We start from the raw sequence: 13,543 nt of genomic DNA on the forward strand, positions 1-13,543 counted from the left end.
AAATTTATTTTAATGCTTTGCTAATATTCTGTATTAGGTTCAGCTCTCCCTATACACTTACTTGTCTGCTGAATTTATCGGAACTGCTACCATTTATACCACCATACGCAGAGTAGGAACAGTATTACAGCTAATGCACACATTAAAATATTACTACTGGGTCATTAATCCTGCTGACAGTAGTGGCATTACACCTAAAGGATTAGGTAAGTACAACACTACCACTGTATTCATGGTACTATTACTGTTCTGTATGCTGAGTACTGTTATAGGGAACAGATGTGCATGGTTATGAAAATATCCTGAACTATTGTCTTTCTTAGGTAGTAGCCTTATGTGTTGAGAGTTTTTTGTGATAGAGAAGTTTATGGATTTGTAATATTAAATTATTTTTAGAATAAAGTCAGGTAAAAAATAATATTCTACCCTTTAGCCAGTGTACTTGTTGATACTTGGGGAAGATACAGGCATAGTATTAAAAACAGATGAAACTGATCATGGCCACTGTGTTCTAATATAGTTGTTTTGGTGCTTTGAGATTGTTGCCTTTTTTTTATATTTTACCCCAGACTTTACCCTTTATTCTAAGTATAGTAGAAATTAATTTTATTCTTCGTTGTGTTATTGCTAATTTTCCTAATTATATAAAAATACATACTCAGCATAGAAAATAAAATCATATAGAAGAAATATATTATTTATACCCAAATCCCAGGAATAGTAACTGTTACATGTTTGGTGTGTGTGCTTCCACTAAATTTCATTGAATTAAATGTATGAAATACTTAAACTCTCTTAACAAAATTGAGATTTTCTTGATTTTTTTTTTCTTATGGGTTTTTTTTTTTTTTTTGGCTCTACATAGCAATCCAAAAGAATGTGCCATTTACATGTTTCTAAAATTTTTATTTTATTTTATTTTATTTTATTTTATTTTATTTTATTTTATTTTATTTTTTCAACATTTATTAATTTTTGAGAGACAGAGAGAGACGGAGAATGAGTGGGGAAGGGGCAGTGAGAAAAGGAGACACGGAATCCGAAGCAGGCTCCAGGCCCTGAGCTGTCAGCATAGAGCCTGACATGGGGCTCGAACTCAGGATCCGTGAGGTCATGACCTGAGCCGAAGTCGGATGCTCAACTGACTGAGCCACCCAGGCGCCCCTAAAATTTTGATTTTATAAGTAATGCAGTGTTTACACCTGTGTATATAATAATTAACTTCTGTCTTTGATTTATGTAGGATTATTGAGAGTAGTTACTGTGTAATATGTTAGAGTGCTTTTCTCAGCATACTCACAAAGACATTGAAAATTTTGTTTTATAAAAATCTTTTTGGGCGCCTGGGTGGCCCAGTCTGTTGAGCATCTGACTTCGGCTCAGCTCATGATCTCACAGTTTGTGATTTTGAGCCCCACATGGGGCTCTGTGCTGACAGCTCAAAACCTAGAACCAGCTTCAGATTCTGTGACTCCCTCTCTTTCTGACCCTCCCCGGCTCACACTCTGTCTCTCTCTCTCAAAAATAAATAAACATTAAAAAAAATTTTTTTAATTCTCAGTAAGGGAAAATAACGTAGAAGCATTCTAATATTCATTAGCTTATTTTGTGTCTTTTAATGATAGGGCTTTAAAAGTTATATTATACAGTCTGATATATTATTCTGTCATTTATGACTTTTTTATTGCTTTTAATCTTGATAATGCCTAAAATTTACTAGATGTTCACCATGAGTTTGAATCTCTGCTAAGCATTCCATCTGTTAATTTTGTTCAATTGTTTATATGTAATGTAATTATATATACATAGACATGTTTACACATACACATAGGCGTATACATATAGCTTGTAGTCGGTATCACTATTATTTTGTACGTCAGGAAGGTGAAAGTTGGTACAAAGTGATAGAACTAAAATTTGAATCATGTCTATGTGACTGAGAGCCCTTGTTCTCTAACACTATAGCATGGTAGAGTTTTCTCTACTCCAGGCACATCATATATTCACACATACTAATTTCTGCTTCAGAAAACTAATTTATAATTTACAGAAAAGTTGTAAGAATTTTATAAAGAATTACTAAAACTCCACCATGTTTCCCAGGATTTAATATGTTACCACATAGACTTTATCATTCTCCATTTTATGTAAATATAATCAGACCTACATATATGTGTATGTATTTTTTTCTAAATCGAGAATAAATTGTAGATGTGATTCCTTATTACCTTAAATGTTTTCCTGTTAATTTCCTAAAAGACACTCTCTTAGATAACCAAAGGCAACCATTTAAATCCTGGGAATTTAACATTAATACAATGGTATCATCTAATCCAAAGATAGCATTTAAATTTCACCAATTATTCCAATAATACCCTTTTTAGAAAAAAATCTTTTTTTCCCTCTTAATCCAATTCGAGAATCATATATCGCATTTGTTACCTTGTCACTTGATTATTCTTCAATATAGAATAGTTATTTTTAGCATTTTTGTCCTCTATGACCTTCACATTTTTGAAGAATAGAAGCAAATTACTTTGTAGAATGTCCCTTAATTTGGATTTGTTTGATATTTGCCCATGATGATTCAGGTTTTTCATTTTTGGACGCAGTCACGCACAAGTCATACCAATTCTGTCACATTGTATCACGTCAAGAAGCGTGTGGCGTTCAGTTGTCGTATTACTGGATGATGTTAATTTTGATCATTTGATTAATGTGGTGTCTGCCAGAATTCTTCATTATAAAATTACTACTTTCTCTTTTGGAATAATAAGTATTTGGTGGAGAAATACATTGAGACTATGTAAATATCCTGTTCTTCAACAAACCTTCACTTACTGGTTTTAGTTCATCAGTGACTCTTGTCATAATTGATCTTTATTGTGATTGCTGCTAAATGACATTATTTCCTAAGTCATTTATTAGTTTGTAAGGAGGAACTTGTTTTTTTCTCTTCCAATCATTTGTTCATTTTATATCAGCAAATATTTCATGGATTTCTATCTTATTCAGTGTATTACATGAATAGTTGGCATACTTTCTCTGCAAGGGGCCACACAGAAATAGTTTAGGCTTAGGGAGCCTTATGGTCTCTGTTGCAAGTAGTCAACTCTGCCAGCGTATAACAAAAACAACCATAGACAGTATGTAAATAATTAGATACGGTTTGTTTCAAACAAATGGAAATTTTTAAGTTTTAGCCGATTTAGCCCAGAGAGTATACCCTGGGTTGTATAATTATTTATTCAATGTTAAAGTTGTCTCAGATTTGGCTAGTAGGAGACTTTCACCTTAGTTTTGAGGTCTTTATGACAGATGTCCATAATTTTTCAGTCCTGGCTCTTTCCCACAAGAGAGCCAGAGTTTTTGGTTCATGTTATACTTATCTCAGTCCTGGAATCAGACATTTCTCCAAGGAGCCCTGGTTTGGTTGGTGGATATGGTTTCAGAAACCAAGATTTGGGTGTTAGTGTGCTTATTTGGCTTATTGCTCTTTGAGTGTTATCGCTTCTAGGCATTCTTCATGGATGTAGGAAACACAAGTTTATACATAGATACCTTCAATTCTGATTTAAAACCACTTGGTTCAGTGTAGTCTCAAACTTATTGTATTTGTAGCTTTCTTCCTTCAATATTGAAAAATCTGGCTTACATTATCTTTAATATATTTATACATTTGCTCATTCTACTTTATGAAACAGTGTTCCGACACATGCACCATCACCTTCTCAGCTTTGATGTTGCCAGTCAGCTCTGACCATCTCTTCACCTCTAACTCTGGATGGTCCTTGTCACCTCCTTAGCCCTAATTGTTTCTTTGCCGCTGACCACACTCCTGGCTCTTGTTGTCTCCTCGCCATGACCGTGAAGGTCCTGCCAGATTTACTTGCCTCCTTGGCCCTGCCAAACTCTGGTGTCTCCTTGAGCTCTGTTGGTTTCTCCTGTCCCAGGGCCCTTAACCTGGCTGGCTCTGACTGCCTCAAGGAGACAGGAGGGAAGAAACTAAATAAATATATTGTGAAGAAAACTGACAAGAAAGTGGAGAGAATTTGTTTTTCTTTATAGTTTGATTTATTCTTTTTAATGCATCTTTTTATTTATTTTTAATCCATCTGAAATTAATTTTGATATTTAGTAAAATGTGAGGTTCGGACTTGAAACGTAGCTTTCTAAATAACTTTTTTTAAATACCATTTTGAACTAAAATGCTTTCTTTTAACAATAGTCAATTTGTACTATGCTAGCTTTTCGTAGTACTTACTAATTCATATGTAGACTCTGACTTGAGAGCTAGGATCTTTTTGCTTTGACTCTTATTTAATACTTTTGTCCCTTAAATTATTATTATATCAGGTTCACTATAAAAATTCATATTAACAGATATCATGGCAACAGATATCATTAGCAAATGGAATCATACAAAGGCCTATTAAAAAAAAAAACAGCTTACTGTTCTCTCAAGGAGCCAGTATTACCAGTCTTGTATGTTCTTCTACCCTCTTTTTCTCTGCTCATACAGACACAGTTTTACACGTGTCTACGTGTAGGTCCTTCAGATGAGGCATGTTTCATAATTTTTGTATTTTTGAATATGTCATAAATGCAAATACGTTAATACGTGATAAAACTTACATAGGTCTCACCAAGCTTAAGAAATAGAACATTACCATAAACCTGTATGTCCCTGTTCTTGGTCATATCTTCTTCCCATTCCTAGCCATAGAGATAACCCCATCCTCAATTTTAGGTTTTTTGTTTTAGGTTTTTTATGCCGTTTCCTTACTTGAGGGCTTATTACTTTTTTACTTGTGCTTTACCATTTTGCTATTTATGTATGGATTCCTAACCTATTGATTGTTTAGCTTCTGTATTTTATATAAATGGTACATTTGTGATTTGTTACATCACTCAATTTTATATTTGTAAGATACATCTTTTTTTTGTAAAATATGGATCTGTATCATGTATATGCTTAAAACCCACACATATGTATGTATTTTTTTCAACATGCTCTTTACATTGTACAATATCTGACAATAGTAATTATAGCTAACATTTACTGAGTGCTTATGATTAAAATGGACCAGGGACTATTCTGATCCCTTTACATATGTTGATCTATTTAACCATTACAAAATATCCTATGACATAACCACGATTTTTATTCTTATCCTTACAGTAGAAAAAGAAACAACTGACACTTTCAGACAGTATAAAACTTTTCTAATTTTATTAAATGGAATTAAGGGTATTATTACTAAGATAATGACTGTCTCTACTGGGTTGGGATGGAGGATGTGATCAAGATGTAGCTCAGAGCTGAGGACTGGCGTGGGGTGAGGACTTCAGTGCACTGGAGCGAGCTGCTGTGCAGCCGGTTGTTAAATATTCAGGGATTTTACAACCTCATTTTTAAACTATTAGTAGATTGATCTTGAGTTCAGTCATGATGGGAACACTTACACAACAAAAATCAGAAATCTGCAATTATTTAATCTGATTTAAGTCAGGACCTCACCCCTCCACTCTTGTGTAGTTCCTTTACCTGCACACCGGTTGTTACTGGCTTTCTTTGCCAGTTTGCTGTCAGTGTTCAGTATCTGGATCTACAAAGTGATTATACAGGTATTAATTCTGAACTCTTCATTAAGGTGTATGTTTACATCTTCTATATATATGCTATATTTCACCATGAAAAAGAGTTGAAAAATTAATACTAAATATTGGTAAGGAAGGAAAAGGTAGCTTGTATCCTGTTGCCAGCAGTGGGGCAAAAAATGTGGAGTGCAGTCTGGGAAATGAGAAAGAGATTTCCTTCTCAAGAGTAGATGGAATGGATTATTTGATAATAATTTGCATGTAAATATTTATTGAGTGAATAAGATGTTATAAATTATACTTAAAGTGATTTTTATTTTAAAACTTACGAAGAAGCTATGTAAATCCTCGTTGCTTCAAGAAAGCTTTATGGTTCTAGCTACATAATTAAAGGTATAATTTAATTATTACATTATATGTATGACATATATCATTGAATGTTCTCATTTATTGGTAATTAGATATTTGCAATTAATTACTTTGAAATTTAGATGTTATGATGAAATTAACATGTGTACTTTAACTGTTCACATTCATTTATTCACTCATAAGCATTTATTGAGTGTCCACCATAATATGTATTTAGTATATTTAAGTCACATAGGAAAAAAAGCTGCAAAACAAACATTAGCATGTCACTTTTCTGTGCTTTATCATATAATGCGTGGGGTGAAATGGAGATGGTCTTTAAATGAAGACTGGTTTAATTGAATTTGAAAGAAATGTTAGGAAAACTTGGATTTGGGGGAAAAGGGAACCTATTAAAAAAAGTAGGAAAAAAATAATGTAAACACTTGATGATTATGCACTTATGAATGGATGATATTATAATTATTTAAAAAGTAATTCTTTCCTCCAAATCTGAAGTTTGGCGAATAATTTGAAATTGCCAAAATCTGAAAATAAATGCTTGGATCCTCTGATATAATTGAAATTATATAGCATTAATATTAACGAGTATTAAAATAAATACAACTATTAAAGAATCCATAGTGTTCCAACATAATTGCATTATGTTTGTTGAATATTGTGAGGTTTTTTTTTTTTTCCTTTTGTTTTTGTTTTTGTTTTCTGTTTTATTCTAGATGGTCCCCGGCCATCACAAAAAGAAATTATATCGCTACGGGCATTTATGCTACTTTTTCTGAAACAGCTCATACTAAAGGTAAAATAATTTTACATAATTTAGAATTTCAGTATATTAAGTGTAAAAGAATTTTTGGCATAGTTTAAAATCAATATTGTAAAATTAGCAGTAGCTATCTTTAACTTACGAATAGCTTTTAACACTCTAAAGTAAATCTTACTGTTAACTTTTGTGAAACTTCACCTTTTGTTAATCCTTTTTTGAGATCCTCCATTCTAAGAGATATATCTGAAATGGAGAAGGAACATATGCATTAGAAATGAGCACAAAGTTTTTATTCCAGAAAATAGTCTGTATACCTGTTTGAGAAGTCTTACATTATATCTTTTATTACAGTAGGATTTTTAAAAGATTAAGATAAAGAGAAATGAAAAACAAAGGTAATATGTGCACAATTGATATTATAAAGTTTTGCAGTAATTTGCATCATTTTAAGAAAAGAATAAATTCTTAGAAAATAGTAATATGAATACAGTTTAGAAGATCACAATATACCAACTCTTGATAGTGATGGTCAATCAAATCAGCAACTTCAAAAGACTAGATACAGCGTTCCAAATATTTACTTATTTAACTCGAAATAATATAGTCTATGAATTATGAAGTATTTAAACATTTTAATGAAAACATCACTACTTTTAAATTGTTCACATTTTTTAAATGATCATTTTGATGCCTGTCTTTAAAGTTTTAATTTTAGATTTAAAATTAAGTAATACACATTTTTTTAAAAATTAGGACCGAGGGGTCAAGGAAGATGAACTTCAGAGTATATTAAATTACCTACTTACCATGCATGAGGTAGGACATGGTCTGGGTCTTTGTTTTAATTATTTTATTCAAAGCAGTAGAATAAAATATTAACTATAGAAATATTGGTGATCCTTATGCAGGATGAAAATATTCATGATGTGTTGCAGTTGCTAGTGGCTTTAATGTCAGAACATCCAGCCTCAATGATCCCAGCATTTGATCAAAGAAATGGAATAAGGTATGATTATAATATTAGTATTATTAATAGACTTTAATTGAGTACAGTTTTGCTTTCTAGAATAACCCCTACTCTAGGAACTTTTGAATAAATACAGAAAAATCTTATATACAAGAAGGGGATAAGTGGAGAAACTAGTATTAATCTTCTAATACTCCAGAAAACTGGTGAAATATATCAAGAATGGGTCTTAGGTCTCAAAAAGAGTAATTAAATTGTTGCTGTAGTAAAGACTTTTCATGTAGTGGGAAGAACAAATACATATGTATATATTTTTCAGGAAGACAAAAGAGCATAGTATATTTCAGCAAAAGAGAGCACTAGAAAATTATATGAGTTTAGTCTCAAGAAATATATAGTGAACAGATTTGGAAGGTCCACATAATAGAAAGTTCAGATTTTATATTTTGTTGGTGACAAAATATTTTGAAAGGGGAACTGATTTGCTTAGAGTTCCATTTTGTTTTGATTTACAGTCAGCAGTGTGGAAAATGAACTGGAGAGCGATAAAACTGATGTAGCAAAAAGAGTAGAGAGATTATTTTATTCATCAGTATTGGGGATGATGGGTTAGGGCAGTGGCAATACAATTGGAACAAAAGGACAAAATTAAAAGAGATGAACACTAACTTTAGTCAGAATGACTGTAAGTAATTATGTAGATAAGTGAAAAATAGTTCCTTGATTAGTATTCTTATGAACTTAACCTATACCCCAGGCCCTTAGGGATTCTCCTTTTTTATTTTTGTGAAGTCTTAATTATTAGAATGAAGAGGAAATGTAAGTTATGCCATATGCAACTCAGTGTGCTTCCACAGGTTATAAAAAGAATTTTGAAATGATATACCTGCCAAGGTATTTTATTAGCGCATCTTTTATTTGGCCATTTATATCAGCAAGTGACAGTTTTCTAGATCAGAGAAAACAGTCACGTCAATTCTATGTGGCTGTCCTATTTGTGATATCAATAATACTTTTGAGTTTACAATGGAGTTGCTAATCTGTTTGAAGAAGATTACACGTTTAATTATTAACAACTACAAATATTTTCTTACTATGAGGTTGAATTATATAAAATTGCTGATACTTAACTGTTTACTAAATAAATAATGGCAGTTTCATCTGTTCCAACTTAATAATATAATACAGTTATACTTCTCTTCTCAAATTCTATTTAGATTGAACAATTAGTATCCTTGACCTTAGATCCTAGTATCTGCTTTATTTATTATATTAATTGATAAATGAATTAATTGAAAATATCCTCCTCATCCCTGTGGATGACACCAACCTTAGATTGGTTAATATGAAATGCAGACATAGGATTTTTCATTACTTTGACATGGTAAAAATATGATCATATAAAGGAGAGTGGTTAGGTCTTTAGGGGAGTGAAATAGTAATTTAAATGTATAGTGTGAATGGAATGATTAGGCACAATGAATACCAAGACCTGGTTGCTCATGATTGACACCTGCTAAACGTGTCATATTGTCACCAATGTGTTCAAAACAATGACAGAGATGGAAGAATTTCTACTTCACTTTTTCCACTTGAAAAAAATGTGGTGACTGTAGGCTTTGTTAAAAATATGGAAAAAGTAGGCTTATTCTATAGGACATTTAATGGTCTGTATCCTAGAAAGTAGGTACATAAGGATAACAGTTACATATAAAATATTTTCTGGGGAAACTTCTGATTAATTATAATTTATACACACTAAGAAATGAATACAAAGAATGAATTTAAGTTTGGTGATATTTTAACTGACTTTAAGGAAGACCGTGTGAAATATGAAATACAACATTGAACTGAGTAGCTAAAAATGTGGTATTTTTATATCTGAAATTCTTTAAAGAAAAGAACAAATAAGTACTTATCTCAATATAGACAATATTCTGACTTAATATAGTAAGCTCAAACAGATGAATTAGGATTCACCTAATTATCTTATTATATTGCAAGTAGATTCATTAACTGATTTGTCAGTAAATTTCCTATTCATATTGTATTGCAAATCCAGTGTTTGTTTCTTGTTTTGTAAGGAACACTTATCTAGTTGTGAAGAAAATCCTATGGAATGTAGATGAATGATGGCCCTCGATGTTTCCATGTTTCACTTGTCTATCATAATTTCAGTTATTTCTGGGTGGATCTTATGCCTTTGTTATACCTAAATTTGAAGTTATTTCTAGAAAATGGGAATTCTGTGGGAGTTTCTCGTTCCATGTCTGAAGCTAGTCACATTTTTAGGCTGTGAGCTTTTACTTCTGTTCTCAAGATTATTTTTTCTTTTGAAGGTTCTTTCTCACGATTTCCTGAATAGTTCTTTTCCTGACATGTATAACTTTCCTAGTCTCAGACTTGTTCTTTTTTTTTTTCATTACTGATCTTTGTCTTTAAACATTCTAAAAATCAATTTCAGTGTAAATACATATTTATTTAGGAACTTGAGGCTTTTGAAAAACTTCATCTTCTAAAGGAAATAGTTACCTCTAGAGTTTACCTAGTCTGTTCCTCAATTGAGTAACACACAAGTAAGAGGCAATATCAACAATATATTATTTTCTTTTTAATAGTATAAGCCATTATTAAACATAAAACAGATGTCACTAGCTTGAAGTTATTTGTTTCCCTTTGTTAATGTTACTGAAATAATATAAAAATTGTACTGTATCTTCTAATACCAACTTTTTTGTTTGGCCTAGATTACTTCATTTTAAAAATATAAAATGACATTGTATTTTTCAAAAAGAATTTAATACAGTAAAGCATATCCCAATTTTATAGGCCCCACCACCACCTTCAAAGAACTTTCTTAAATTGTAGAATGAGTTTTAAAAGAATTATTACCCACTACTACCTTATAGAAAAAATACTTTTATGTTTTGAAGAAAACAAAAGATAAACATTTTTAGATATTTATAAATGTTATAATGAACATAGCCCTATTTTTATATAGTATATGAAGTGCCTCTATAGATTAGGTTAGGTTAGGTGAGGTTTTGTGTTGCTAGCAGAGACTTTTTTGCTCCAAGTAACAGAAAAATTCTCAAACCGATTAAAGTAAAAACAGACTAATGTGTTTGTTATAGAAATCTCATTAGGATAAGAACAAGGAATTGGAAAGCTAGAAGGAAACAACTTTGCTTTCTCTGCTACTTCCTGTATGGTTGCTTTGTTCTTCCTTTTGTGTATAGACTCATCTATGTGAACAAAACAAGACTGCATTATCCTTTCTATTTTAAATACTTTTTTTATTCAGGAGCCCCCAAAGTGCTAGATATTGTTTCTCAGAACTCATTCCAAATGCTCAGAAAAGAGAAATAATTGGGCAACTATCTATCCATGATCCAATTAGCTATAAACAAGAAAAAAAGGTCATTATGTAGAAATGTCAGAGGCAGTTCTAATAGAAGGGGAAATGTGGCTTAACTATCATGTATCTTAAAATAGAAAAAATGTCTTTTAAACATGCCTGGAAGGCAGTGCTTATAAGCAACGAATCACATTGAATGTTTGAGTATTTATTGGAAGACCAAGTTTATAGAAAAATTTGTAAAATATGATAATTTCTAATTTTTCCAAAGAATTTTAAATCCTGAGAGGTACTTTATATTTTTTATATTTATGGTTTGTTTGTAAAGTATATAGTGCTTCTATTTTTAATATTTGTAGGTGCTTAAAAGGTCATTTATTTCTGTATTTTTTAGAGTAATCTACAAATTATTGGCCTCTAAAAGTGAAAGTATTTGGGTTCAAGCTCTGAAGGTTCTGGGATACTTTCTGAAGCATTTAGGTCACAAGTAAGTTGATTTTTTTCATAATGAATTGTGAAAATATCTATTTAAATTGTATTTTTAGTAGTTTCGTATCTAATATAACATGAAATTTGACTTGAATAATCTTACAGTGGAAAAGAATAGCTTCCTATGATAACAATTGTGAAAGTGTTTTATGAAAGCATGTTTATTAATAGTAGATTATAGAACAAAGTCACAATTTAAGTAATATAGTTTATTTCTATTTGTTTGCTGAAGAAAATACTGTTCATCTTAAAGATGTAATAACATTTCATCAAATCAAATCACATATGGATATGATTTCAGTGAAAACTTTCGTGACACAGGGAATACAGTGTATATGAGAGCTGCTCTTTTGCTGACATGTTAAGTCATTATTATTTGTATTTTTTTCTAACATTGAGGCCTATGGATTATTTTTGTTATTTGAAGATCCTAGAATATTTCTTTTTTCCCCAAAGTCTAGAATTTAGATACTGTCACTTGCTGATATAATGAGTATTTTTCATATTATGTTGTCCAGTGCAAAATTATTCTTTATAAAATCCATTTTCTATACAAATGAGCCCAACAGGGTATCATTTAACTATTTCTAGATATGGAGCTCCTCTCAGAACCTCACTGTTGTCATTTCATTTTGGTATTTAAGTTTTCAGAGAGTTTATTGATAACACTGATGAAAACTACACATGATCTAGGTAAAACATCTCAAACATGCTAAATAGTCTGGAAGAGTAGATATTATTTTTATTTTGGTACCAAATTGATAGTCAAGTAAGTGAAAATAGACATATTATAAATACAGGGAATAGTTCACCACAACCAGGATTGTAGGAAGGAGTTATGCATATTTGAGGAACTGTAAATGTGTATTAGTTGATTGAATACTGAGACTGAGAAGCATGTGTACTTTTAATATTAAGAGAAAAGGACTGCTCATTTAATTTTGGTTAAGTAAGAGAAATTGACTAGGAGACATTAAAGGATTCTGGCCCTAGATGCAACCTCTTGAAAATTGTTAAGAAGACACATTGAAAAATATAGAAATGTGGAAAACTTAAGCAAAACTAACCAACAGAGAGGCACCTGGGTGGGTTAGTTGGTTAAGCCTTGACTCTTGGTTTTGGCTCAGGTCATGATCTCACAGTTTGTGGGATCGAGCCTCACATCGGGCTTTGTGTTGACAGCATGGAGCCTCCTTTGATTCTCTTCTCTCTCCTTTCCCTCTCTCTCTGCCCCTTGCCAGCTCATGCTCTCTCTCTCTCTCTCTCTCAATCTCTCTCTCTCAGAATAAATGAAAAACATTAACAAATCTTAAAAAAAAATAAAAAAAACTAACCAGCAGATAAGAACACTCACTGGAAAAATATTGCTATAGAATACATAATAATTGCAATTATTAAATTGGTAAATAATTGCAATTATTAAATTAGCAAATTAGAAATTTACCATAAGTTTAAAAAGTAAGATATGAATTGCTGCTGAGGAAGGAGTACTACTAAGCAGAATTTCATGAAGTTAGAAGACATGGTAGGATAACACAGAAGTGTTGGATCATAGACTAACAGAACTTTGGAGGAAAGTTTCTGTTTTATTTTTATTGAAGAAAAAAACTTCCATACAAATAAAAACGAAATCAGAAGAAACTCAAAGGAAGATGAACTATGTGGTTGGCATAGTAAGATACACAGAAGATAAAAATGAAAACAAGGCAAATAATATGAGAAACTTAAGAAATATAATAAGAGTTTAGAAGAATTAGAGAGAAAATGATTGCTATAGAAAGTATGGAAGTTCCAGTAGTGGCCTAAATTGAATTTCCAACTAAGAAAAGCAGAACAGTGGAACTAAACATATATTTAAAGCTATAATTCAGTGAAGTCCTAATATAAGATTTTACCATCCATTTAAAAGATCATTCTGAGTACCAGGGAGAATTTTCCTAGAATGGTCAGCTCAAAAGGATACTATTGGTCTTAAATATTAGTCTTAAATCACCTA

General features: G+C 31.4%; 1 protein-coding gene across 11 annotated transcripts in view; it reads left to right on the plus strand.

Moving 5' to 3' along the window:
* NBEA (neurobeachin) overlaps positions 1-13,543 on the plus strand; it is a 685,885-nt gene that overhangs the window by 169,958 nt on the left and 502,384 nt on the right. For all 11 annotated transcript variants that reach the window (XM_043576682.1, XM_043576704.1, XM_043576721.1 and 8 more), the window contains 5 exons: positions 38-206; positions 6,687-6,766; positions 7,487-7,549; positions 7,642-7,739; positions 11,453-11,545. In XM_043576682.1, coding sequence (XP_043432617.1) covers positions 38-206; positions 6,687-6,766; positions 7,487-7,549; positions 7,642-7,739; positions 11,453-11,545 — 503 coding nt within the window. The remainder of the gene's footprint in view (positions 1-37; positions 207-6,686; positions 6,767-7,486; positions 7,550-7,641; positions 7,740-11,452; positions 11,546-13,543) is intronic.

This window comes from Prionailurus bengalensis, chromosome A1 (assembly GCF_016509475.1).
Source record: "Prionailurus bengalensis isolate Pbe53 chromosome A1, Fcat_Pben_1.1_paternal_pri, whole genome shotgun sequence".
Lineage (NCBI taxonomy): Eukaryota > Metazoa > Chordata > Mammalia > Carnivora > Felidae > Prionailurus > Prionailurus bengalensis.